We start from the raw sequence: 27,873 nt of genomic DNA, 5'->3' as shown, positions 1-27,873 counted from the left end.
GGAGGGTCTTCACACCATTTCAGGAAACCTTCACAGACCATTAAAGTTTAGGTCATTCCTTTTTTGGGGGGGCGCAGCAACCCTCCAGTCCACCCCAAATGTGAGAGAAAGCCAAAGATGGGCTGAGAGGGGCTGCAGGATACTATCATCTGCCAAGCAACCCTTTCTTTCATTGGCCTTTGTTTCAGATCTCCCCGCCCCCAAATGAGGGGAGAGACACCTAACCCACACCCAGGCATTCTGGTTGCTCAGTCATCGGAGAGATGTTTACACACCCTTCAGCCACCTAGTCACCACTACTGGGTCTACAGTTTGCAATGAGGTCCTGGAATTTTCTTCAAAGGGCTAAAAAAAAAAAAAACAAAAAAAAAAAACCCTGTCCACTCAAAGACCAGCTAGGAAACAAATAGCCTACCCTAGATTTTGTAAGAAGATTTCTACTTCTGTGCAATATAAAAGTAGCCTCAATCTACCTTGGAAATACACAATTCGCCTACACATCCTCTTAAACCTTCCTCTGCCCAGAATATTACTAAGAAAAAGATGAGAAGAATAAGTAAAACAGTGAGCTTCCTGGTCTCTCCACCACGTGGCCCCCAAAGTGAAAACGAACATGAAAACATTTAACGTGGTCCTTAAAATAGATCTGACAGTCAAGACTTCTGTTTTTAAAACCTTACCATTATTACACGTGAACCTGGAAACTGAACATTTCTAATACTGATAGAACATCATTTATACCATATAAGGAAGAAGGAGGTGAACAGGAGATTTGAACATGTTGGAGAAAAACACGGTGGATAACTTTTATTCTCCCTATAATATTGTTATATGTAAATAGAGTCTTTCACATTTTTATTGTACAATGTTTCTCTTCATTCCCTTTCAGTCTGTGGGCACAAATAAAGACTTTGGACATGAGGTCACAAAGAAGATGCCCCTGGGGCAGGAGAGTAGATGGACCTACAGGAGGTTTGGAGGGAGACAATTCCCACTCAGGGTGGGGGGTCTCCTGAAGCTGGAGAGGCTGGACTGGACATGAAGGACCTTCTCCATCCTTTAAGTGTATTTCTAGGAAGGAATGAGAAAAATTAAAGCAGTACCCAGGAAGGGTGCCTCTGGTAGCAATCTACAGACTATGCTCATGGATGGAAGATGGTTTCAGCTCGTTCCATGGATCCTTGGCCTGAACCTTACCTGTTTAAGAACATGGTTGCCTTATATTTCTACTTACAAGGTATCCCCTTTCTGATTCCTTCAGAGTCCAGGCAAAAGAAATGACACGTTTCCAAGGCCAACACAGGGGAGGGGAGGGGAGGAAGGGCAAGGCATTGGTGCCTGCAGCCCTGAGACAAGAGTATCAGGTGGAAGAGGTGGCCAAGATAAAGCAACTAGAATTTCTGAAGGTGATAGGGACAGAGTAAAGGAACAAAGCAGGTGATTGAATAATTAGTCCCACAAGGAGATTGTAAGTAAAGAAAAATGTATGGGAGACCCCTGTAAGTTACAAATCAATCAAGAAAGCAGGTTTGCTTAACCACTAAGCCAAGCAGGCTTTCTCAGCAACAAAACCATGCAACAGAAGCCTGAGACATGCCTCCAAATAATAAAATAATGGTAGCAGGAGACCTATTTCCTGTTCTGTGAGTCCAGTAAGTTAATGATTCCTAGGACACGCTCCTCTGCACACACTAAAAACAAAAATATAAGGAAAAGTTGACATTATACTAAAACCTGAAATGATTTATCATTTTTAGCATATGTTACCACTTTTTCGCTCATTTTTATCGTGCCATGACAGTCCTGACTTGACCATATAGGGACAAGAAAACTCCCTGGCCTGACATGCAGAAGGAACTGACGATGCAAGCATGATGTCTACACAAGGAGGAGGAAGAAGGTGGTCTTCTCCCCCACCCCACTTTCCCTTTGATTATAAAACTGTAGCTCACCACGTGCTCGGAACATGGCATTCTCTTGCCCAGCTGCTTGTAAGTCTCACAAGCATCCTAGTCTAATAAATTGCTTCTAATCTATCACTTTGGAGTAGGAAGTGGCAACCCACTCCAGTATTCTTGTCTGGAGAATCCCATGGATGGGGGAGCCTGGCGGGCTGCAGTCCATGGGGTCACAGGGAGTCGGACACGACTGAGTGACTCACAGACACACACACATACACACACACAGGCAGTTGTATGGAGAAGGAAATGGCAACCCACCCCAGTACTCTTGCCTGGAGAATCCCATGGACTATGGAGCCTGACGGGCTACAGTCTATGGGGTCGCAAAGAGTCAGACACGACTGAGCAACTCACACACACACACACACACACAATCTATCACTTTGCATCTTTCTGAATTCTTTCTACACTGAGACATGAAGAACTGGAGTTCCTCAAAGCATCCTCCCCAGATGCATTTTTTCCAGTTTCAGAGGAGCTGGAGCAGGCCCTGATAGCCAGGCCAGTTACTGAACATCCAGACCCTGTGCAGTCAGCAGGAACTATCTCACTATCAGGTTGTATCTCCCACTGCCCACCTGCCTCTGACACTTCCATACCCTTCTCTTTCCTCCTCCTCCAATCGCCAACCAAGATGCCCACTCCCACAGACGCGGGAGTGTAAATTATCTGATTATCTGGTGTGATGGCAGCAGTCTAGACTTGGAATCAGAAGACCTGGGTTTGAAGCCACTTGGCATTCACTGGCTGTATGACCCAAGGCTATCTCGCACTTCTCTCATCTGTCAAATGGGTTAAATGAGAGTCAAAGAGAGACTGAAATTATGAGAATCAAATATGTTAACAGTGAACTTCTCTATAATACTGCAGTTATGATGATGATCAAAGTAATTTACACACTGACCAATGTGAATGACCATTAGATGGCCCTGCTCCTTCAGTTCAGGCAGATGTGTCCAACTCTTTGCAGCTCCATGGACTGCAGCACGCCAGGCCCCCCTGTCCATCACCAACTCCCAGAGTTTACTCAAACTCATGTCCATTGAGTCGGTGATGCCATCCAACCAGCTCATCCTTTGTCGTTGGCTTCTCCTCCCACCTTCAGTCTTTCCCAGCATCAGGGGCTTTTTCAATGAGTTAGTTCTTTGCATCAGGTGGCCAAAGTACTGGAGTTTCAGCTTCAGCATCAGTGCTTCTAATGAATATTTAGGACTGATTTCCTTTAGGATGGACTGGTTGGATCTCCTTGCAGTCCAAGGGACTCTCAAGAGTCTTCTCCAACACCACAGTTCAAAAGCATCATTTCTTCAGCACTCAGCTTTCCTTATAGTCCAACTCTCACATACATACATGACTACTAGAAAAACCAGCAGCACTGTTTATAATAGCCAGGACATGGAAGCAACCTAGATGCCCATCAGCAGATGAATGGATAAGGAAGCTGTGGTACATATACACCATGGAATATTACTCAGCCATTAAAAAGAATTCATTTGAACCAGTCCTAATGAGATGGATGAAGCTGGAGCCCATTATACAGAGTGAAGTAAGCCAGAAAGATAAAGAACATTACAGCATACTAACACATATATATGGAATTTAGAAAGGTGATAACGATAACCCTATATGCAAAACAGAAAAAGAGACACAGAAATACAGAACAGACTTTTGAACTTTGTGGGAGAATGTGAGGGTGGGATATTTCAAAAGAACAGCATGTATACTATCTATGGTGAAACAGATCACCAGCCCAGGTGGGATGCATGAGACAAGTGCTCCGGCCTGGTGCACTGGGAAGACCCAGAGGAATCGGGTGGAGAGGGAGGTGGGAGGGGGGATCGGGATTGGGAATACATGTAAATCCATGGCTGATTCATATCAATGTATGACAAAACCCACTGGAAAAAAAAAATTATAAAAATAAAAAATAAAAAAAAAAAAAAGAAAAACCAGAGCTTTGACTAGATGGACCTTTGTTGGCAAAGTAATGTCATGTTTATCTTTAAAATGGAAAGTTTGTCAAATCAAATGAATCTCTTATTGGTGCACTCCGCTCAACCAATTCTTCTGGCCCCTTTAAGGGAGTCTGGGGCGAGTCAGCCCTTTCATTCCCACCTTTTTTTAATTTCAAAGACAAACATGGCTTCCAGGATGGAGGAAGACAAGCAAGCATCATTTCCATTAGTTCTTGGCCCACTTTTTTACCTGGCACCTGGGTGCGTTGAAGCTGCCCAGACCAAAAGTCCATACTTAACATTTTGAAATAAATAACTCTAAGGACTAAAGTCTGGGATGACCTGGGATTGGCTGATTGAGTACCTGGTGTCATAAAATTCTGTGTTGAACAATCACAAATCAAAGCTGGGGAATTGGTAATTATCTACAGAGAACAGAAACCTGCCTGAAGTCCTTGAAATCTGTTTCTTCGTTCATTTGTTTCTTACACATCTTGACTTTTCACTGTCACTTCTACTACTAACTTCCATGTAACACTACAAATGGGTCTTCCCAGGTGTCTCAGGGGTAAGGAATTCACCCGCCAAGGAGACACAGGAGATATGCGTTTGATCCCTGGGTCAGGAAGATCCCCTGGAGGAAGAAATGGCAACCCACTTCAGTATTCTTGCCTGGGAAATCCCATGGACAGGAGCCTGGTTGGCTGCAGTCTGTGGGGTTGAAAAGGGTCAGACATGAATAAGCACGCATGTGTGCAACACTACAAACAGGTTAATTAGTAAAATATGTGGTTCCCTTCCTTCCTCCTCCTCTCCTTCCTTTTTTACCCTTTTTCCATGTTTTAGTAATTGTGAAATATCAGCTAAAACATCAGTTTAAAAAAACAATTAAAAAAACCCTCACTAAATGTCAAGTTTTCTAAATTCTTTTGTGCCTGTGATTATATTATGTGACAAGAAACCATCTCGAGGTGATAATTAGATTTTATCTGTGAGTAATGGTGGCAAAATGGGAGTAAGTGGGAGTGTCAACATGTGACAAAAAAAAAAGACAATCCACATGATTAGCTTGGAAAAAAATTACTCAGACAGGTGGCTGGGGTTACTATCTAATCGAGGAAAATTCTGACCCTTCGATGAAGTGGTCAGACATTTTATTTGTCCCTCTATGGCCAGAAATTTAGGAATGTAGATTATAGCAACAGAAAAAGCAGAAAGTAAACTGATAAATGAAATGTACAGTATTTCTGTTGGTGATCATCATGGTAGAGAACAAGACAGACCAGAAAGATACCTCCCACTTCTTTTTTCCCACAAGTTTTCACAGATGGTTATATTAGCTGTTTCCAAACTTACACAGGATCTGGGGCTGGAGGCAATGAAATTTAGCAGCAGTGCTGGTGTGAAAAGTGATAAGGCTTTGGCTCCAAGTAACACCTCTCAATCTGTCCAACAACGACAATAGAAAACTTGCTTCAGGCAGGGTGGTGTCCCACATTTTTATTTGCCCCCAGAAAATATCCTGAATTTCACAGCTGTTCACGGTAACCTGACCTGATTGTACATACCTTCTCTCTGTTTTCCCTCTGGTTAAATGAAGTTATGCAAAGGTGCAGACAAAAGCAAAGCAGGAAGCCTCCCACACTAGAAGTGGAAGATAAGAATCACAGAAGCCGGAATGGCTTTTACTGAAGGGCATTTCAAAGCCAGTGGAGGCATATATGGCATATTTGTAAATCTTCCCAATGTGTGTATAAACATGTACCTTCACACATCAAGACTAGATCTGTTCCTGACCCAGAGATCTGTTCCTGATCCAAACTAAATCTGTTCCTGACATCTGAGAACAAAGTGAAAGCAACCAAATCATAGAAAATACGTATGTCCAATGTATGCAACAGATGAAGGAGTATTACCTGTAATTAGCAAGAGCTAAGAGCTGAGACATAACGTACTAGAAAAACAGGAGGAGGAAACATATAGGAAGATCACAGAGGGGAAAAAAGTACAAATGGCTAGTGATATAAAATATCTGCTAAGTACAGCAGTGATCAGAGTCAGAGGAAAAAAATACAAATGGCTGAAGATATAAAACACCTGCTAAGTATAGCAGTGATCATAGAAATGTAAAACTAAAGACCATCTATCCATCTTTCTGAACCAGGAAGAAGTAGAAAATATGAACAGGCCAATCACAAGCACTGAAATTGAAACTGTGATTTTAAAACTCCCAATAAACAAAAGTCCAGCACCTGATAGCTTCACAGTCTAATTCTATCAGACATTTAGAGAAGAGCTAACACCTATCCTTTCGAAATTGTTCCTAAAAACTGCAGAGGATGGAAAATTTCCAAACTCATTCTATGAGGCCACCATCACCCTGATACTAAAACCAGACAAAGATACCACAAAAAAAGGAAACTACAGACAATCTATCAGTCTTAACACTAGCAAAAGCTAAAAAATGTTGATCGTTTTCAGTCCTGGGGAGGGTGTGGGGAAATGGGTGCTCCCACATTCTCCTGGGTGTGTACATTTGTACAAACTTCAGAAGAAAATATAGTAGCAGCTATTAGATTTTAAAGACTGATCACTGTTGATTTGGGCATATTCTCATGGAAATACACCCACATGTTCAGAAAGACATACATGTCCAAGGTTCACTGAACATTGTTTGTAAAATCAAAAACGCAGCAGAAAATGCAATGTTTATCAACAGGGAAGTTCTTATCCAAAATATGATAGCGCTAGACTGAAATTTTCTACAAACTTTAAAATGAGAGAAAATCGTATACATTGACACAAAAGAATGTTCAAGAAACTTTTGACTACAAGATACAGTTTGCATAGATTATGCATACATAATCCCAAATTTGTGAAGAAGAAAAAAAATGATTTCTATATATTTGCGTGTATTTCTACAGTAGTAGTCTAAAAGGATACCAGCTAAAAACAGATGAAGTTGAGGGTATGTGAGAGAAAACTACACTTCTTTCATTCATATCTGCATCAAGAATGTATTATGTATTTTAATGATGGAAAACATATAAACTGATTTTACTGAGGCTGGAAAAGTGGAAAACTGTTATTTTGGTACTTCTTCAATCTCAATGTGAATTGCTGGGGTTAGATGAGGACATTCTAAAGGTCATTGATTAGTTCAGCTGCTTTCACATAATGTTAACTTTAGAAGGACTTCCCCAGTGGTTCAGTGGCTAAGACTCCAAGCTCCCAATACAGGGGGCCTGAGTTCAATCCCCAGTCAGGGAACTAGATCCTATGTCCCACATGCCACAAGTTCGTGCTGGAACTAAAGGATCCTGAGTGCCACAACCAATACCCAGTGCAGCCAAATAAATAAACAAATATCCTTTAAAAACACTGACTTTAGAGGGCCCACTAATTTGCTAATTATTCTGTCAACTTAAAAATATTCACAACCTAAAAACTGAGTTATGTTTTATTCGGCAGGAATTTTTAGGACTTCGAGCCTGGGAGGCAGCATTTCAAGTGACCCTGTTCTGAGGAGGTTGTGGGTGGGAAGCGGGGCAGAGGAAGGGGAAGCCGGGTTACACAGATATCTTGCAACAAAGGGCAGATATTCTGAACTCAAAAGATTATTGTCGATTAAAGGAAAACCATGTATCCCAAGTTAAGGCATTTAGTGCTTTTCTACATATGGGCTTCCCTCATAGCTCAGTCAGGAACAAAACCTCCTTCAATGCAGGAGACCCGGGTTTGATTATTGGGTTGTGAAGATCCCCTGGAGAAGGAAATGGCAACCCACTCCAGTATTCTTGCCCGGGAAATCCCATGGACAGAAGGAGCCTGGCAGGCTACAGTCCATGGAGTCAGAGTCGGACACAACTTAGCAACTAAATCATGTATGGGAAGATGCAACAGTCTGGGCTCACTGAAATCGTTCCTTTGATATGTACCCCAGCTCTCTGGGGCCGGTATCCTGATGTCCTCATGTCATTAGTTTCCTCAGGGCTCACCTAGGGAGTGGCCACAGTCTGATGGCTGCTAGATGGCAGATATTTGCTTTCAGAGTTCCCTCCGGGTTTACCAACTCACCATCCAGTGCTGACTGCAATCACTGATGACTGTGGCATTCTTTGTTTACTAATATGGCAGGAAATATTCCATTTATCACCACCCATTAACTAAGGGAGTGGAAAGGAAGAGGCAGACACCCCAGCCCTGTCAGACCTGTGGCCTCACTCTTCATCGGATATTGGTACAAAGCGGCTGTCTCCCCAAGTCCGCTTTCCACATTTACTTCATCAGAGAATATGGAACCCCTCTGCCCAAGTCACCCACTAACTTACCATCTCACTCAGAGAAAAACTGACATCAGTGAAACATTCTATAGAGGCCCATGGCCTGCTATTGCTCTTCCCAACTCACTCTATCCTTCAGGTCTCTTTTCTGTTCCACAGACGCAGAAAATATCCTTACCTCTGAGCCTTCACCCTGTCCATTCCCTCTGCCCCTCAGGTATCTCGCCATCACTTCTCAGAGCTTTCCCCGATGGTGCCTTCTCAGTGAGGCTCATCTTGACTATCATATCTAAGGTTGCAATCTCCACACCTCTATCCTAGTATTCCCTGTCTGTCCCTCTTGCACTTTATTATCACCACCTTTTTTATTTTCCCAAGAGAGTAGATTAAAAAAAAATCTATTTGGCTACACTGGCCAAATAGTTGCAGCATGTGGGCTTAATTCAAAACACGCAGCAGGCAGGTTCTAGTTCCCTGACCAGGGATCAAACCTACGCTCCCTACATTGAGAGCTTGGAGTCTTAACCACTGGACCACCAGGGAATCCCTATTATCACCTCTATTATTTTTAAATTTATTTCATTTACTGTCTTTCTCTAGTGACAAAGATTTGCTCCATGATCAAACTTTAGCCAGGCCCCTCTGAGCCCTCTTCCTGACTTGGTCTCAACCTTAGCCTACAGATATTTGAAAAAACGCTCACCTAGTTTCTAACAGCTCAAGGATGTCCCTGCTTCCCTAGGATGACCCTAGTCCCCCTTAAAGTGCCTGCCTAAGAAAACTCAAGGCTGCCAAAGAATTTACTATTTGTTCCAACCAATCTGAACATACGGCCCCCTGACATCCAGCCTCTGGTTGGGGGAAGATTCTGAGCAGTAATATTCTAGGTAGTTGGGAAAAGAGTCCAGGATGGTCAGAACTCAACTTCACTTTGTACAGAGGTGACTGGGTATTTTAAAGCAGGGTTCCCTAACCTCCCAGATCTAATGCCTGATGATTTGAGGTGGAGCTGATGTAATAAAAATAGAGATAAAGTGGAACTTCCATAGTGGTAAGCAATAAGCACCAGCAAACAAGGCTAAATGGGTTTCACGTGCACCAACCCCCCTTTTTCATACTTTTTGTGATTTTTTTAAATTTCCCAACTCTACTAAGCCCCTGCCTACCTCCCGCCTTGCTCCCTCCTCTTCCTTTAAAACTGCAGTCCCTAACCATCTTGGTACCAGAGACTGATTTCATGGAAAACAGATTTTCTATGGACTGAGGTGGGGGTGATGGTTTGGGGATGATTCAAGTGCATTACATTTATTGTTACTTTATTTCTATTATTATTACATCAGCTCCACCTCAGATCATCAGGCCTTAGATCTGGGAGGCTGGGGACCCCTACTTTAAAACACCCAGCCACCTCTGTACAAAGTAAAGTTGAGTTCGGTCCATCCTGAACTCTTTTCCCCACTGCCTAGAATGTCACTGCTCAGAATCTGTATTGGAGAAGGAAATGGAAACCCACTCCAGTGTTCTTGCCTGGAGAATCCCAGGGATGGGGGAGCCTGGTGGGCTGCCATCTACGGGGTCGCACAGAGTCAGACATGACTGAAGCGACTTAGCAGCAGCAGCAGAATCTGTCCTTTCAACTTTAACTAGCACCAGGCTTTGTTTATCTTTAACATTCCCTGCTGCAATATAGCTCCAAGGGCTGGATTTTGTTTTCTGACTGGCACATGGTAAAGACTCAGTAAATACCTGCTGAACATCATTGACGGATCAATAAATGTGCATGGGCTTGAGTCCTGAGGGCACATTTCCAGGTTGGGATAAGCATGTTTAAGCATTTAGATTAAATACAGTGCTCACTTCACTCCTTAAATACCTGGCAAGTGACAGGTGCCTGACTCTCACAGATCATTCCAGTCTTCCTATGCTCCCTACACTTGTCTTGATTTATTGTATTTAATCCTGATAAAGCACCATCTTCTACATGCTTTATATCCTCCATAAATGAACACAACTGAGCACTGAATACCATGCTAATGAGTGATTACTGAAAGGGACCATGTGAAAAGTATTGCTTCATAGGAAGACTTTTACTTTGGGTGGTTATTTCCTCCACGCCCCACCCTTTATTTCCATCTGTGGCCCTGGTTTTGAAACTACCCTTCAACCTAATTCCTCCTGTGCCTCTCTGGGTTTCCATTCCCCCAACTTCAGTGAAAGATGCTTTCACTGTGAATTCCAGTAATTTCCTTCCAATCCAATGAGGTCTTTAAAGTGTTGATTCTTTAGGTTCTCATAGGTCATCTGAATACTCCTAACCTCCCTCACCATACCTTTCTCCCTTATCCTACTCACTGGCTTCTCACCATTTCTAGGTGCCTACAAGTTGTCCCAACTATAATCTATCACTTCCAAAACGTGCTTTATAAGCAATAACTGTAAGTGAGGCAGTATGGAGATTACAAGAGTCTAGAACGCAAATGCTGCACTCAAAGAGAAGGGAGACAGTCTATAACTCATGAGAAGTTCGAGTTTATTGCATGCTACTGCTAAGTGCATACTTGTTGCTTTAATTATTTGCTGGGACTTACCTGGTGGTCCAGTGGCTAAGCCTTCGTGCTCCCAATGTAGATGGCCCGGGTTTGATCCCTATCGGGGAAGCTGATCCTACATGCCGCAACTAAGAATTCTCATGACGCAACTAGAGATCCCATGTACTACAATGAAGGTCGAAGATCTTGTGTGCCACAATTAAGACCCAGCACAGCCAAATAAATAAATAAATGTATCTTGTTAAATATTTGTTGAATGAAGTGGTTACATAGGAAAATTCAGGCATTATCCAAGGCAATAATAAACTGTCACATGATGGACACCATAAATCAGAGTTCTCTATTATAGCTGTAGCTTCTCCCCACTGTTGCACTTCTTATTTCTAAAGGGTATTTTCTGCGGGATTGTAATATCAACCACTGTTGACAAGCCCAATGTATCTTCTTATCACATCCTCGAATCTGCCTGTTATCCAGCATCCTCATGATTCTCAGAGGCACCACCAACATTCTGATTCTCAGGTGCATCTTAGTATCTGCAGTCTCCTTAGAAGGAGGTTCATTCCCAGCCCATCAGGGCAGAAGTTCCTGAGGCCTCCCTTTCTTCTCAGGTCCATGAGAAGCCTGGTCTAGGAGTCAATAACCTCAGCTCCAGTCCCCTTCAGCCCCTCCCTCTTCTCTAGAAAAGGCATCACAGAGACTGAGAAATGAGGAATGAAAAATACTCCACAGAAGTAAAGCTTTTCAAAAGTATGACCTAAGTGGATGCAGGGATGGGGGTGGGGGGACGGGAGGGCCAATAGGGAGGGGATATGTGTATATATAGAGCTAATTCACTTTGTTTACAGCATTGTATGTAATATACCTCAATTTAAAAAAGAAAGAAAAAAGTATAAAAGAAAAGAAAATATAAAAGCTGAATAGCTTTTACTCTTGTCTTTTCATGTTTGCGGTAATGCCATCTCAAAAACTGGATTTGGGTCTTGAGTATCCAGTGAATAAAGTGTTCTAATGTTAAGTTAAAAAAAAATTCTGGATTAAAGTTTAAAATTCTAGGTCAAAGGGTACACATTTCTAATAATCATTTCACAACACAAACCTCAAACATTATGTTGTACACCTAAAACTAATACAGTGTTATATGAAAATTACATCTCAAAACAGATTCTATCTCCATCTCTTCATCCTACTATCTGAAAACCTGCTAGACACTAGACACAAAAAGCCTTTACAGATAAAATTCCAGGAGCCAATTCACATGGGCAGTCTTCAAGCAAAATATCCTGCATGGGTGGAAGTTCTAAAGGCTCCCTCTCACTAAATCTTTCAGCGTTTCCACCGACTATAAATAATGTATAGTCAGGCTTACCAAACAGGAAAGCCAGACCAGACTTTCAAGCAGCACAGAAGTTTCCATGGATAGAACTGTAAGCTACATTAGTGCTAGAAGGAATCCATCCTTAAAATAGTTGACAAGCTGAATGAAAGCTATCCACAGAGGCTTGCTCCTCAAAGTGAGGTTCATGGACCACCAGCGTCAGCCAAACTTAGAAGTTTATTTTAAAAAACGCAGAAGGTTCATCTCCACCCCGACTGAATTTCAACGAGATCCTCGGTGATTCATAAGGGCAGTAACGTTTGAGAAATTGAATACTGTAACCTTGTCACCTAAGTCAAATGTGGACGCCGGTGATAGCTCTGATGCACTGTAACATCACCCCTTCTAGAAGAAAATGCTTCCCGGCGGGGCTGACTGGGACTCTAACTTGTCATCGTTTGGGGCCTGTCTTTGTTACCTATTGCCTATGGACAGGGCAGCAAGGTGAGGACGGCTGAAAAACCACAGCCTGGGATTAAGAGCTTCCTTGCTGATGCCCAGGGACCAGCTGAAACATATCAAGACACCTCCACCCGCGTCCTCACTAAGAGTTCAATGCAGGTGAGCGCCTGCAAACGTGATCAAGGCACGACCTGGAGCAAAAAGAGTAGCAGGTGAAGGATGTGCGCGTGCGCAGAAGAGAAGGCAGGCGCGGCAGCCACGCCCACAGCGGGAAGCGGGATGGGGGGACTTTCACACACGGGCTGTGATGGACAAGGTAGGTTTTTCAGCTTCGGAAAGTTCAACACACGTTCCTTCTCCTTCTGCAGCTGTCTGGCAGCTGCTGGTGCCTCCAGTGTATTCCCATCTTGCCATCGCCTGAGGCCACCGACATTTTCCAGATCCCAGCCCTCTGGGAATTTGTCAGCTGCCTAAAGAACATCATCCCAGTGAAAAATTACCCACTTTGAGGATCTTAGTTCACTAACCAGGGATTGAATCAGCATCCCCTGCATGGGAAGCATGGATTACCTCTTTACCTCTAGTGCCACCTGGGAAGCCGATATTCCATGATAGGTTATTACAAAATGTTGAGTATATTTTCTTGTACTACACAGTGAATCCTTGTTGCTTATCTATTTTATATATAGTACTTACATCTGTTAATCCCTTATTCCTAATCTGGAAGATTCCAAGTGGTCTCCATCCACCGCACTCTTTCTTCTTTCTGATCTTAACTGGCATTAGCTTTTCTCTGTCGCTTCTCAGAAGCCCAGGAGTTCCTCACCTTGATAGTCTTCTGATACACTGAGGCAACTGTTGGTGGGTTTCCACATTCTAAGCATCTCTAATCTAAGAACCACCCTCTCTATACCTATAAGAGTGCATCCCACATGATGGATACAGCTAGTGATGCAAATGACTACCTGGCCCAGGCTGGGCATTTGAAATTGGGGTCCAGGGACATCAAGGAGTCTCTGCTCTACCTGAAGACAAGTGAACGTAGACACTCTGAGGAGACCTGTGCTCCTAACAGCAGAGGAATCTGGTATGAGAGGATGCATGGATGGATGGAGGCATGAATGGACAGAAAGATTATAGATAGACTGATTGATAGATATGGCCCTAGAAAGAAAAAGTGATGGAAAGATAGAGAAACAGTGCCCTTCTTGGCCACAGGCAACTTATCAGCTGCTGGTTCTAGGTCTTCACAACACACAGCTCTGTTTATTGGTTTTGAACAGCTCCGGCATCCTTATACAAACAGAAACTCTCTTCCTTCAAACAAGGGAGTCTCTATTACTGGCTATGGAAAATTGTTCATTTTGAGCAAATCCTTGCTGTCACTTAATAACCCTCTCATTCATGTCTTACTGAATCTCTCCCACAAATGTCACATTGTCTTCTTTACTTCCTCAGCCTCAGAGTCACTACATCAATGGTCCAAACTGACCTACTTGGTCAGCACATATGACCTCGCAGGAAGTATTACTATAAAGTCATACAAATGACTTAGATATCCATATGATTGTTATTCCCACCAAAATAATCATACTGGGAAACTATAAATGTATTCCCACAATGTGGTCAATACCCCAGCCATTTCTGGAATGTCTCTTCAAATCTTCCTTACTGACAGTAAATCTATGTCTCATGATTTTTAGAAACAGCTACAATTGTGCTATAATCGGGGCAAGTGGATAAAATGAAGGATCGAACATTTTAATCACAAAGTTTGTTTTCCCCAATAGAATCCTAATTGAAATAAGCATATCTTCCATAATCGGAATAAGCAGATGACAATTCTAAAAGACAATACACATGTGAAGACACACATGCTATGTGCTATTACATTTATTAAATATAAATCACATTCTTTGTCATCATCACATCTTTCTGTACCCTTCATCCAGAGGAGAGAAATCTAAGATTTATAAAGCCCAGTAGGTTGGAGAAGAGGGGTTTAATGAATGTTTGTTACTGATGTTTAGGTTTCTTAATTATTATCTAATTTAAATGAGACCTGTAAAAAAAATAGATGCCATTCAGGTAGGTAAAAATATACATGAAGGCAAATGATTACAGACCAACCCTAACTGCCTGAATCATGGCCATAAATTATATGTCACATACTTAAAATATGTGAGCTGCCAATCAAAACTGAAGCATCGTACCAATGATATTCCTGCCCTGGTCATAGCCCTGAGCTCTGGAGATAGATAATGCATTTTTCTTCAAGTCACAAGTTTCTTCCTGTTGTGAGGGATAAGCCATAGCTACTTTTTCTCAAGCTTTCACAGAGGCATCGAGAAACTGCTAAGTAAGGGATATAAATGTCAAGTTTTAGCCAATAGGTCACACAGTGAGCTAGATCTCAGAAACCCTTCTAAGGGCAAGCCATGCAACCCACTTCTCTGTGCAAATTTCAGCTAGTGTGATCAAAGATAATGAGTCACCGGTAGAGGATTTCAAAAACACTAAAACTGCTTCAGGGTTTTCTTCTTGAGCTTTGCTGTAACTGAAACTACACTTGTACTTTGAGACAAGACAGGGGTATGGGGCATGAATTCAACACATGACTCCAAGATTGAGTAGTTTTAGGCTAAAAGATCGCGCCTCGGTAATGAAAACTGAAGCGCGCTTGTCTGAAAATACTGGATCCAAGAATCCCATTAGAGTGAATTCAAATGTGTTGTTTATACTAGAAACATGAAGTGTTGGGTAGACCTTAAAATAGACAACTGCTTGAGGCTTGAAAATGATCTTTTGATAGAAATAGATGGGTATTCTGATGATCTTGCTCAGAATAGTATTTTATAGAGTAAATCGTGACTGGATTTCTTCCCTGGTGGTAGAGGGTACATATGAGTCATTTTCTTTGAGGGGCGATGGCTGTGCCGCTAGGTCTGATGCGGTAAGGACAAGCGTGTGAGCTTTGAAGTCATCAAAATGTATCAGTTCTACCTGCCGGACTTGGGTGGATTGCTCCATTTTTCTGAAACCAGTTTCGTTATTTAAAACGTGGCGCTGAGGGACTTCCCCGGTGGTCCAGCGGTTAGGACTCCTCGCTGCACTGCATGGGGCACAGGTTCAATCCCTGGTTGGGGAGCTAGGATCCTGCATATCATGTGGGGCAGCAAAAAAAAAAAAAAAAATGGAGCTGATACATAGCGATGTCACAGGGTGGCTATAAAGACGAAACGTGATAGCGTGTGTAAATAATGCAGGACTGGTTTTGCCTGAGCGTTCACTTCCTTCTCAGCCCTCCTGCCCACACTTTTGCATGCAACCCCCTGCAGGGAGGCTGCAGAATCTGGCTTACTTGGGCTCCATCAGCACCAGCCCACGGCGGGACTGACATTCACCATCTCCCTCTCACAAGCTACTTCTATGAAGATGTTGTGAAGCGAGGTTTGCACAATACTCCCAAGGAAATGCTCCGTGTCTCACTAACTGCTCTTCGAAAACACTCTGGTTGCAGAAAGCAACACAATACTGTAAAGCAATTATCCTCCAATTAAAAATAAATAAAAAGAACACTCCAGTTAGAGTTTTTGTGTGCGTGTTCTAAACCTTAGAGAATCATTACTTCTATCCAACTTTCCATTCATTTTTTTTAAAATCAGTTTGCCTAGTTTTTTGATTTACAACTTCATGTTAAAAGGACTGACTTTTACGGACTTCTCTGGCAGTGCAGTGGTTAAGACTCTGCACTTCCAATGCAAGGGGTTCAGGTTCGATCCCTGCTTGGGGAACTAAGATCCCACATGATGCATGACTTTTAGGGACTACATGCATTAAGTCTATAAATATTTAGTAAGCACCTACTGTATACCAGGCCCCATACCTGGCACTGACAATGAAAAAAATCAATAAAACATAGTTTGTTTTCAGCGCTGTTACAGCACGAGGAAGGATGCGCCGTTAACGCACCACAGTAAGTCCTGTGATGGACGCGGGCCCGAGGTGCCACCATTACACGGCACTTAAAGTTCAAAAGCACCTTCACAGTGTCAGCCTCCCATGAACCCTATGAGCTGGGTGTCACCATTACTAATCGTTTCCAGGTCAGATATAAGGAAGCCCAGGGGAAGCAGGGGAAGTAAGCTGACCAAGATCACACAGATAATAACCGTGATTCTGGGTCTCAAATCTCAGCTAGCTATGTTTTCCCCACCACTGTCCCTCAGAGTCCATGTCAGCATATACTCCAAACACGCCCCCTACTGAGCCCGCAAATGCCTTACAAATGTCACCAGAACTGTGTTCCCCAGGAAGCATTCAGACACAGGAAGCTCTTGTGCTCTAGACTTGGCCCAGACCCTAATCTCCCTTCTCTCCCCCAGGACCCTACTGAGAGCCGAAGGAACTGCTGTTTTCTGATGATGCCGGCTTCTCTCAGGCGTTGGGGCTTTTTCTCTACTCTTTCCTCTCCCCAAATACTACTCCTCTAGTCCACCCAGCTCCACCTTCCTGTTCCTTCTCTTGCCTGGAGACAGTACAAGTTTCACCTCCTTCAGGAAGCCCTTCCTGATTACCCTCCTTCAAGCCATTTCAAATAGCTGAGTCTTCTACGTTCTCCCCAAGGCCCACAAGAGGCACAAGTCATAGCTCAGACTATTTGGCACTGTAGTCAGCGGTTCATTTGACTGTCTTCCCCTTCACTTTTCCTCAGGGATGTCTTTGCAGCCTCTGTGTTTAGCCCACTAGCTGTTTGTTGACTAAATGAATGAAGGAAAAAAAATCAAGCTATGCCCCCTCACCTAGCGTCCTCCCTGCAGTGGCTGGGCTCAAAACAAATCCACAGCTTTGCCAGCAGTCTCAGAGCTACCACTGAACTACTGATGCCCACCAGAGCTTCCCCAGGTTAGGGATAATTCACTCTGTGTGCCTCCTCTGAAAACAAGAACAACAGACATGAAATCACCAGTCATGCTTTGAGCACAGACATGGCTGGTAACAATGCCTTAGACCACTGGACCTGCTGCTGTCTCTAGCTGGCCACAACCTTTCTGCTTTCGATTTTATTCCTCAAATTGCAGAGCCCATATCTGCTCACCTGTGTGAACCCAGAGCCTAGAACAGTGATGGCACACAGCAGCCTTTGCCTCAGGAAATATTTGAATGAATGAATGAATGAAATATTGAATGAAGCAAGGAAACTGCCCTGGCTTGGTTCTTCCTAAGCGACCTTGATGGCACTATGTCATCACTTCACCCTTCAGGCCACCACTGGCTCGAGGTTGCGTGGATGTTGGATCAAGACAGACAATGGCTCCATGAGCTCTGTGTGACCTATGACCTATGACTTCAGACAGTGGATCTTTTCTAGAGAATCTGAACTAAAAAATATGAAGAAAATTTTCCAGGTAAACATACAGATGAGAGCTAAGAGGAAGCAAAGTTTAAGTTGCGGGAGGGGAGGTAGAAGCCACGACATGAGGTTTGTGGAACTGGACGGATGAGGAAGCACCCGTGAGGAGAACCTGTTCAGATTAGGAAGCAGAGAGGCTGAGAGAAGCTGAGTGTCAGGGAGACCCTGCCATCCTGAGGAGGCGCTAGAAGAGAAAGAGGAACTGGTCACAGGGCCGTTCCTGACAGCTCTTCTCTGGTCTCAGCTTCAGGTCTAGTGCAACCAGACTTAACAGGCATGTTCTTACCTAACAGGTGAGAATGAGTTTTAGTGTTTCAGCCACTGCTACAGGCTAACAGGTGATGCTGAGTTCTAAAATGTGCTAGCCTTGGGTACAGGCCCATCTCAGCTTAGAGGGTGTCTTTGTGAGCACTGGATAAAGGCGCCCATTTGGGGATAACCAGTGGTCAGCTCCTGGTGAGATGAGAAGCCCGTCGTCCTTGCACAAAGAAAAAGGTTCCCTTCCTGGGGGCAGTGGGGGCACGCAGGTCTGCCCCGGGACCACACAGCTTGGCGAGGCCAGGCCACAGGCTGGGTCTTGTCTGCCCCGCCCTTCCCGGAAGGATGACTTTACTCTCCAGGGAGAAGGCAAGGACAGAAATTGTACCCAGAGCCAAATGGTCTCTGTTTGGTAAAAGAAACCACTTTGAGTTATGTGAATGGCAAGTGAGCCGGCATCCACTGTCCACTGTGATGGGGCCGAAGAGTCCCCTTGGGATACCGCCCCCTCCCCCCGCCCCTCGAGCATGGCATTATGCTTTGGAAAACAATGGCTGAGCATGCAAACACCAACTGGAAGAGTTAGAACCTCAGAGGGCAGTGGGAGGCACTCTGGGGGCACCGGCCAGGTGTGAATAACAAGGACTTCTCCCCCAGTGGGACAGCTGACCATCGACTGCAGAACCCATCTTGGATAGCAGCAGCCCATGGCAGTGGCCGTAGGTACGGGTGCAGGGAACATCCAGGTTGGCTAGATTTCTCGCTCCACTCCTCACTGAACATGCCAGGGATAAAAGACTTAAGAGAAAAGACACTGGATCTGCCATCTTCCCAGGCGGTGCTAGTGGTAAAGAAGTCACCTGCCAATGCAGGAGACGTGAGAGACGCGGCTTCGATCCCTGGGTCGGGAAGATCCCCTGGAGGAGTGCATGGCAACCCACTCCAGTACTCTTGCCTGGAAAATTCCATGGACAGAGGTGTCTGGGGAGCTACGGCCCATTAGGGTCACAAAGAGTCGGACACAATTGAAACGACTTAGCACACATGCACATACACCTGTATACACCAGGACGTAGGGATGCCAGAGGAATGAATCAGGTACTGCAAGAGATGAGACTGTGTCTGGACACCAAGCTGATAAAGTGGTCCATCTGCTCATCTCTCCCTTTTTGAAGTGGCTCAAATGTTCTTTGTTCTGTGTAGCCCTACATGCAAGACTAAAAGTCATCACTTGCAGACCAAACACCAAGACCAAGTACCAAATACCTCTTGGTACTCCTACAGCCTGATGGGCACAGTGCCTGGCACACAGTAGGTCCACAGTCAGCACTGGCTAAGAGCTTACAATAGGAATAAGCCCTGGGCTGTGTTCTAAGGTTCTTTACTTACTAATTATTGGGCTTATCAGAAAAGAACATCAGAACCCACTGAATATATTAAAAGTTTCCAATGCAGAAGAAGATTGACCTAAAAATTAAAAGAACATCTGTCCATATACCATGAAACCCTTGTTTGGGCATTTTTAAAAATGGATAAAACACCACTTTATTTACAAATTATAATTTACAATTATACTAGATTTTTAAAATGCAAAACTTTTGTTGAATTCCAGAACTGTGAGTTCAAAACCATAAAGCAAAAACAATCTGTTTTCTTAACCTCAATAAAAGGACTGATGTATCAATTCCAGTGTTACTTCAGTTATATTCTTTAAGTGTACTTATTTGAAAATATATGGCTTTCTTCACACATTTTGTGTGGATTTTAAAATTGAAAACTAGAGTTTTTGCTGACAAAGCACATGCATCTTTATCATGTGAAAAATCAACTGTTCCAATCACAAGTTAAGTAAAAGCCACTGAAGCTTGGACAGAAATCCAGTAATAAAGCACAAACAAACAAAGTGGATTCTCTTGTGATATCTCCACGGAGTCAACAGAGGGAAAGCGCAGAGCTGGTCTTTTTAAAATGTTGTTTGTATTGGACTGTCTCTTATCGGCATGGTAGGAAAATTTTCGAGTTTCAAGTTTTTATTGTTGTTTCGTGGAGAGAAAAGCAGGAGAAAGCAGGGCTGGGAGGTGGGGTGACAGACAGGGTAGGCAGGATGGCTGGTAATGACAGAGTGAGGTTCTTCTCTGACAGCCCTTGAAGGACACTTTGCAGTCTTCCCCTCCCTGCCCTCCTCGGCCCCTCCCAGCCACACACCGCTGCAAAGTCCCCACCCGCTCAACACTCTACCAAGGACTCACCCCGGCAGTTCCCTCGTTATAAGAAATGAACCCTTAGGAATAACTTACTGACAATTAGCAGGAGGAGAAGGGGACAACAGAGGATGAGATGGCTGGATGGCATCACCAACACGATGGACATGAGTTTGAGTAGGCTCCGGGAGTTGGTGATGGACAGGGAGGCCTGGCGTGCTGCAGTCCATGGGGTCACAAAGAGTCAGACAAGACTGAGCGACTGAACTGAACTGAGCTGAGATCAAGACAGGGACTTCCCTGGTGGTCCAGGGGTTAAATGCAGGGGTCACAGGTTTGATCCCTGGTTGCAGAACTGAGATCCCATATGCCACACGGTGTGGCCAAAAAAAAAAAGAAAGGTAGTAAGAAAAGCCCCCTGGAAGGGGGCAGCAGCAAAGGAGAATACTGGTAAGATATTAAACCAAATTCTTCCACCTTACGCTCGCCCTGGCCAAGCCCTTGTCACAGTATCACATGGCAGCAAGCCATACTGATATACAGGCCATAGGTTCTTCTCAGACCCTGCCACACACTAGAATCGCCTGATGCCAATTAAATCAGAATCCCCAGAGCTGGGACACAGCCATAAATTGTTCTGTTGTGATTTTGCTCGTGGTTCTGCTTTCTTAACTTTCCAAGGGACTCCTAGGTGTAACCAACTTTGTGGCAGAGAGAAATGCTTCTCAAATATTAGGTCTCCTCTAACAACCTGGGGACCTTATGAAATGCAGATTGAGGTTAAGGATATCTGGGGTGGGGTCCAAGATCCTGAGATGAGGCCCATGCTGCTGGTCTGGGGCTGGCTCCTTTCAGGCCACATGTGATCTCACATGGGACACTGACCACTTGTGCGCCTACGACTTCTGGGGGAGGGCCTCGAATTTGGGCTGCCCTCCCTCGGGTCAAGGGGTGTTATCACAAGGGGTTGTAACCTTCCTATTGCGCCTCTAAGACAAGTCAGTTATCAGCTCTGTCATCTAACTGATTCTCCATCCATCTAGCCTGGCTGTATGTGTCAGTGAGGGACCAACTCATTCATTTTGTCTCTGACTCTTAAGAAATGCAGGGAACTCCTCATTGTGTTTAGCCTATTCTTAAAGAAATTCAAGGCTCAGTGCTGAAGATGAAATTCACACAGAAGCTCACTCTTTCACACCATGGGTCAGCTTCCTGGGGACCTGGGGATGAAGCAGCTGAAATCTGTCACTTCCTAATATCCTTTAAAAGCATATAGAATGTGTAGAGCTCTTGGAGACAAGATAATTTTATAACTTGAAGTCCACAGTTCACACGATGGGCACTTTGCACGCTCATATTTAAAAGGTTCTTGTTTTGTTGTTTTTAGTTGCTAAGTCATGTCCAACTCTTTTGGGATCCCATGGACTGTAGCCTGCTAGGCTCCTCTGTTCATGGGATTTTCCAGGCAAGAAAACTGGAGTGAGTTGCCATTTCCTTCTCCAGGGGATCTTCCTGACCCAGGAATTGAACCTGAGTCTCCTGCATTGCAGGCGGATTCGTTACCACTGAGCCACCTGGCAAGCCCCAAAAGGTTTTTACTGCCTCTTTGCTGCATAGGCCTTGATTTCCATCTATGAAAATGAAAAATGGTGATACACACGATGCTTATTTTATCTGCAGTCACCAACTGGACGCATTTTCAGTTTCCTCTTTACAGTCATCTGAACAGTTAATCTTTGTTCAAAAGAAAAAATCAATCAAGATTATCCAGGAGTCAAGTTCAGTCTGGCCAAGACATAAAAACCAGGAGGAAAAACACATTCAGCTCAATACTTTCCACAACATGAATTTGGCAGAAGACCCTTTACAACACATCCCATAACCTACATCCCACCAGTTGAATTTAAGAATTCTGACTGGCTTTATCCAAGGTGATCTGCAAAGTCAGATCAACAACACTTTTCATGTTTTCTACCTATACACATGGTAGGGCAAAAACGATAATACAAGAATAAAAAGGAGCGGTGGAATGGAAAACAGAGGTAGGTGGCCCATGGCATGGAGTCAGGAACATGAAAATGTGCCTTTGCTGAAGGGGAAACTAGGTTTCAGCTAGGAGTCAGGTTGCCTTAGCCCTTCAAGGCCTACCTACCCATCCCGGCCAACCCCCACCCCCTCCGCCCCCACTCAAGCACCGAGCCTGTGGGGGAACCTTGGGGAAGGCAGTGTATAAGATCTGTCTGTCGCTGCACCATTGGTAGTTTTAGCATCAGTCCTCCCAAGATTGCAAACCAGAAAACAATCTGTAGAAACTTAACAAGTCTGGTGGACTTTCAGAAACCGTTCTGCAGTTCTTAGGATAATGCTTTGTTGCAAAGCATTTTAAAAATTATTAATTATTTAATCCCCCTAACCTCCGCATGTGGCAGTTCCACACTCTGATGCCCACTTTAAATACCGAGATATGAGAGATGAGGTTAAGTCATCTGCCCCACGTTACACACAGCTCGGCCCTCAGCCGGGTTCTGCCCGGCCGGTGCCCGGAGATGCCCCCCAAGCCGGCGGGCCGGGCTTACCGCAGAGATGCCCACTCCAGGCTTGGTCAAACGGTGAAGGATCAATGACCCAACAGCACGACCAAACTCTGACCACACCTGCGGGGGCGTTTATACCCCGGGTCCTCTGACCAGCAACTCCCCAAAGAAGGCTTTATTTCAGAAGCATGAGCAGTTGGAAGGGTTTTCAAGACTTGCATGTTAACCGTAACATGTTAGCCGTCCCCCACCCCCCAAGTGAGAGGACCGCACCCTTCCGAGGGACCAAAGTCGCCCTGAAGACCGAGAGAAGGTTCCTCTTCCTGATGGACAAGCCTAAGAACCAGAGTCGCCGGTGCTCCCGGGCGCCGCACCGCAGCCGAGCCCGCGGGAGGGAGCGCTCCGCATCGCGGCGGGTGCACCTCGCCCCGGAGAAACACGCGACCACCCCGCGCACCGGCCGAAGCCGGGTTGGAGCATCTCTCTCCGAGGGTACCGGAGAGGGGCAGCGACAGAAGGTGGGGAGGGGGTTGGGGACGGGACCGCTGGGAGGGTGAGGGGTTCAGCTTCGCCCAGCCCCGACCCCCCCGTCCCCTCCTCCCCTCCAGCCGCCAGTGCCCGCGGACGCCCCGGGCTGGCCGTGTCCCCATCGCAGCCACCTGCCCGCGCCGGCCCTCCGCCGGCCCCCGGCGCCCGAGCGGCCCTCACCTGATCCGGAGATGTGGACGCGGAGCGGGCGGCCCCGACTCGAGCACGACGACAGGTCGCTCTGCGAGCGGCCGCGCGGGCTCGGGTCCCCCGGCAGCCTGCGCAGGGCGGGCGCCGGCGGCCCGGCGGGCGTCTCGGGCTCGGGCACCTCGGCCGCCGCCTGCCCGGCCGACTCTCCCGGGGGCTCCGCGGGGCTCCTGCCCGCCTCGGCCATCGGCTCCCGGCGGCCCGGAGCGCGGGGTGGGGCCGGCGCCGCGGACCGCGCTGCCCGGCGTGCGGCGACCCCGAGGCAGCGACAAGGGCGGGGAAGGCTGGACGCCGGGCGCGGAGAAGCTGGTGGGGAGGGCGGGAGGAGGAAGAGGACAGAAAAGTTTGCACAGGAAGGAGCCGCCTACAGCCGGCTCTCGCTCCCGCGGGCGAAAGCCGCAGGGCTCGGAGCTGGGCCGCTCTCAGTGCCCGCGAACCTGCCCGCTGCTCCACCCCCTGGGCCGGGGCACGGCCCTTTGCAGATTGGCGGCAGGAGGGTCCCCTCCGGTCATACCCAGCTCGCAGGCCTGAGATGAGTGGAGCCAGGGCGTCAGGAGCTGGGGATGCAAGGTCAAGGTTAACAAGACTATTTTCATGGGGAGGGACCGGGGCGGTGGGCCGGGGTTGCAAGGAATGCCAAGCACACACACTTGAGCGCCCTGTGATGGAATCGAAAGGCTCATACCCAGTTGAAGGATGCCAAACTGCCAAACTGCAGCACCAAAAGGCACTGGACTTGTTGGTGGGCTCGTGACCCATCCTGGAGACCCTTAAGTCAAGGCCACAGACCTCCCCTCTCACCCCTTGCCCTCGAAGCCCTCTCTGCCTCCCACCTTTGCCCACATTCCTGGGTTTCTGTCTCCTGGGTAGACCCGTAGGTCATGTTTGAAAGGCCAGGCTTCCAAACAACCGAGTGAATGAATGAATGCCTACTGGAAGTCTGCCTCAAAGCTTTGCAGTGGAAAGACGGGTCTCCCAGCTGCTGTCGACTGGAAATCAGAGTTACCTCCGTGCCTTGTAGGATTGTGCGAGACGGGCAATGGAGATCTTGCGATTCAGCTGGTGACTTCACAACCTAAGCTTTATCAGTTTTATGATTATGCTCCCACGTTGTGACTTGCCCAGAGCCAGACCCAGCTGTCGCCATTCTTGAAAGCTCATGGCAAGGGGCGAAGTTCCCTGGGTTCACTTATGGGCCAGAGTGAGGCAGCAGGCAGAGAAGGAGACGGGGGAGGGGAGGAAGAGTTAACACAGTTAACATTTATTGGCACCCACACCCATATGCCAAGTGCCTTGTCAGACACTTTGCACATATGATACCTTTTAGTTAAAAAAAAACAACTCAGGCACAGGTGGTGAGAGAAAGGGGGGGTCCAAAGTGAGGGGTGCAAGCTAGAGAGGTACATTAATACCCACAAAGGGCTTTGTAGTGACTCGGTCATAATAATAACAGCAGCTTGCCCTTAATAATTTGAAAGGGTTTTCACCTATAATTCTCAGAGCAACTCGGGGAAGGGCATGATTATCCCAGTGTTGCTGTGAGAACTCTCCAAAAACAGGTCCATTTCCACAAAGTCAGCCATGCTTGTCTGTCCTGCTCTAAATATCTCCTATTTCCCCACCTCCTTAAATTTACACAGCTTCAAGTGTTATTGCCTCGATGGATACCTTGTGTAGTTTAGAACAGAAAAAAAGATGCCTGTGCTTTAGTGCACCAACATGCGGTGTTTCAGCAGATAGGTCTTTTGGTGGGATTGAAAGGGCCGTGGGAAGGATTTGCCACTTTCCCCTGTAAATGACATTAGATTACGAAGCTATTCCTTATCATCGTTTGCTGTCCTACATATGGTCTTACCAGTGATGCTGTCTGTATCCCGCTGGTCCACTTTCTCTGGTTAGCTCCCCTTGCCAGCTGCTTTTCTTCTGGGGCACATCAGCCTCTTTCCTTGTACTTGGGTCTCACCCCACTGGATTCTCCCCTTCGCTCACAGTATGGGCGCCCTCACCGTCCTTCCAGGCCTCCTGCTTCTCCCTTTCAGGTTTATCCTGTGTGTCATCCCTTTTGATGCTAAATAAATGAATTACTGAATATCCCAGAGGGCTTCCCTAGTGGCACATTAGCACTTCCCTAGTGGCACAAAGAATCTGCCTGCCAATGCAGGAGATGCGTGTTTGATCCCTGGATTGGGAAGATCCCCTGGAGAAGAAAATGACAACTCACTTCAGCATTCTTGCCTGGGAAATCCCATGGACAGGAGCCTGGAGGGCTACAGTCCATGGGGTCGCAAGAGAGTCAGACGCAACTTAGCGACCAAACAGCAACAACAGAATATTCCAGAACACATGAAGTCTTCCCTTGTTCATTAGTCAGCAGTTAATCATTTCAACTTTCACTTAGTCAGTATGTGTTGAAGTGTTTCTCGAGGGCCAGACACTGGGCCAGGCACCACTATGCTTCTAGAAATAGTAGCATCTACTTGCTAGTCCCTGTTCTTCCAGTCCCCCTTCCCCATCCTCATTCCATCACCATCTACAGTGTGACTTCTGCCCACGCTGTTTGCATGAGCTTCTTTGGGCACCATAGCTTTTGAGCACTTAGTTACTGAATGGACTGGGGACCTCTCAGGTCTGACCCCTGCTGCAACTCTTGACACTCTGGACCACTTGTTCCTGATTCTGTGTCCCTAGGTTCTGGGACACTTATCTCGCCTTTCTGTCTCCCTGCTGCCCTCCTCTCAGGATCTCTTTTTTCTGTCTGTTCTTACCCAGTGCTCCCCAGGGGTCCAGCATCAGCTCTTTTCTTTTCACACCTGACATATTTTTTCCTGGGAAACCTTACCTTTAGCTTTAACTGCCAAGAGACACCTTGCAAGTCTCTTCCTCAGTCTAGACTGGTTTCCTGATCTCTAGATCCCAGTACCCAAGAGGGCTTGTCTTCTTGGAGTTTCCTTGACACTGAGCAATCTTTGTGCCCAGAGCTGAATTCTCCCTCCTCCATGAATGTGTCTGCTCTGTCCCTTCTCCATCTAAAGTAAATCTCTCTAGGGTTTCCAGCCTGCTTTCACTGCCATGTCTTCAGCTTGAAACTTCATCTTCTCCTTCCCTTTAATGGAAGAGACTCTGCCTCTAGGCTCACTTTCTTCCACTCTGCTCTCTTTCTCATTTCTAGAATGATCTTTCCAACATGCTCACAAGACTTTGCTGCTGCCCCATTTACATCCCTTCAACGCAAGTATCCATGCCACGTGTTCAAGCGTCTGCTCCTCCAAGTGGTGTATCAGGGCTTCTACATTCTGCCATTGCGCCTCGCATCCTGCTCTCTAGTGTCCAGACCTTATGAAGCTCCCTGTTCCTCTTCTAACAGTAACTCTGCACCCCCGTTTCCTCTGCCTGTAGCATCATCCCCCACCTGCCCTAACTTTGTCCCACTCACGTACCATCACTCATCTTTGGAGCCTCAGGTCAAGTGTCTCTCCATCCACGAAGCTTTCCTGATACCGCCCTGAACTCAGAGCCAGGCAAGGGCCCTTCCTGAACAGTGCCGTAATGTTCCATGTGTATCTCTGTTAACTTCCTTTTCACACAGGACTGTAGTTGTTGGGGTGCTAACCTATCTCCCCAACTCTCTGTGAGCTGCCTCAGGGCAGGAAGTACTTTAGACTGGGTTTTGTTCTCCTGGCACCCGCTGTGTGTCGGATGAATGAATCAGCTAATTGAGTCTATTTGAGGAAACAAACATTAACAAGTAATTCCCTGGCAATTCATGGAAGATGCTATGGAGACCCACAAGAGTAGGTACCTAGCCTGTCTGAGGGGGAGGATCAGGGAAGGCTTCCTGAAGGAAGAGGCGCCTGAGATGCCCAGGCACCCAGGATGTGGGCAGGCCTTTGAAAGACACAGAAGCTTGAGACACTGGGGCTCCTCAGGATGCTGTAATGCTCCTCAGGAGAACAGGAAGGGGAAGTAGCTAATTTCTGAGCCTGAAAAGTAGACAAGAAGAGGATTAGGACTCACTTTTCAAATGCCATTATGTCTGTGCAATCCTAAAATAATGAGACCTCATATTTATTAAGGGCGTTGTTTATTTCCAGTTTTGTTGATCTTATCTCACTCCTCGTATAAGATTTCAATTTCCTTAGCAATGTCCCTTGGCACCTAGGACAATATTCTGACCAGAACTTAATGTAAGCTATTTGACAGACTG

General features: G+C 45.9%; 1 protein-coding gene across 3 annotated transcripts in view; it reads right to left on the bottom strand.

Moving 5' to 3' along the window:
* PHACTR2 (phosphatase and actin regulator 2) overlaps positions 1–23,964 on the bottom strand; it is a 291,012-nt gene extending 267,048 nt beyond the window's left edge. Inside the window, exon 1 of one of the 3 annotated variants that reach the window (XM_043456807.1) lies at positions 23,643–23,964. In XM_043456807.1, the coding sequence (XP_043312742.1) occupies positions 23,643–23,856 (214 nt within the window). In that variant the 5' untranslated portion in view covers positions 23,857–23,964. The remainder of the gene's footprint in view (positions 1–23,642) is intronic. The other 2 variants (XM_043456804.1, XM_043456806.1) reach the window with 2 other exon arrangements.
* Between the last annotated feature and the right edge of the window lie 3,909 nt (positions 23,965–27,873).

Source organism: Cervus canadensis, chromosome 33 (genome assembly GCF_019320065.1).
Source record: "Cervus canadensis isolate Bull #8, Minnesota chromosome 33, ASM1932006v1, whole genome shotgun sequence".
NCBI classification, from domain to species: Eukaryota; Metazoa; Chordata; class Mammalia; order Artiodactyla; family Cervidae; genus Cervus; species Cervus canadensis.
This window is presented reverse-complemented; position numbering and strand designations above follow the sequence as displayed.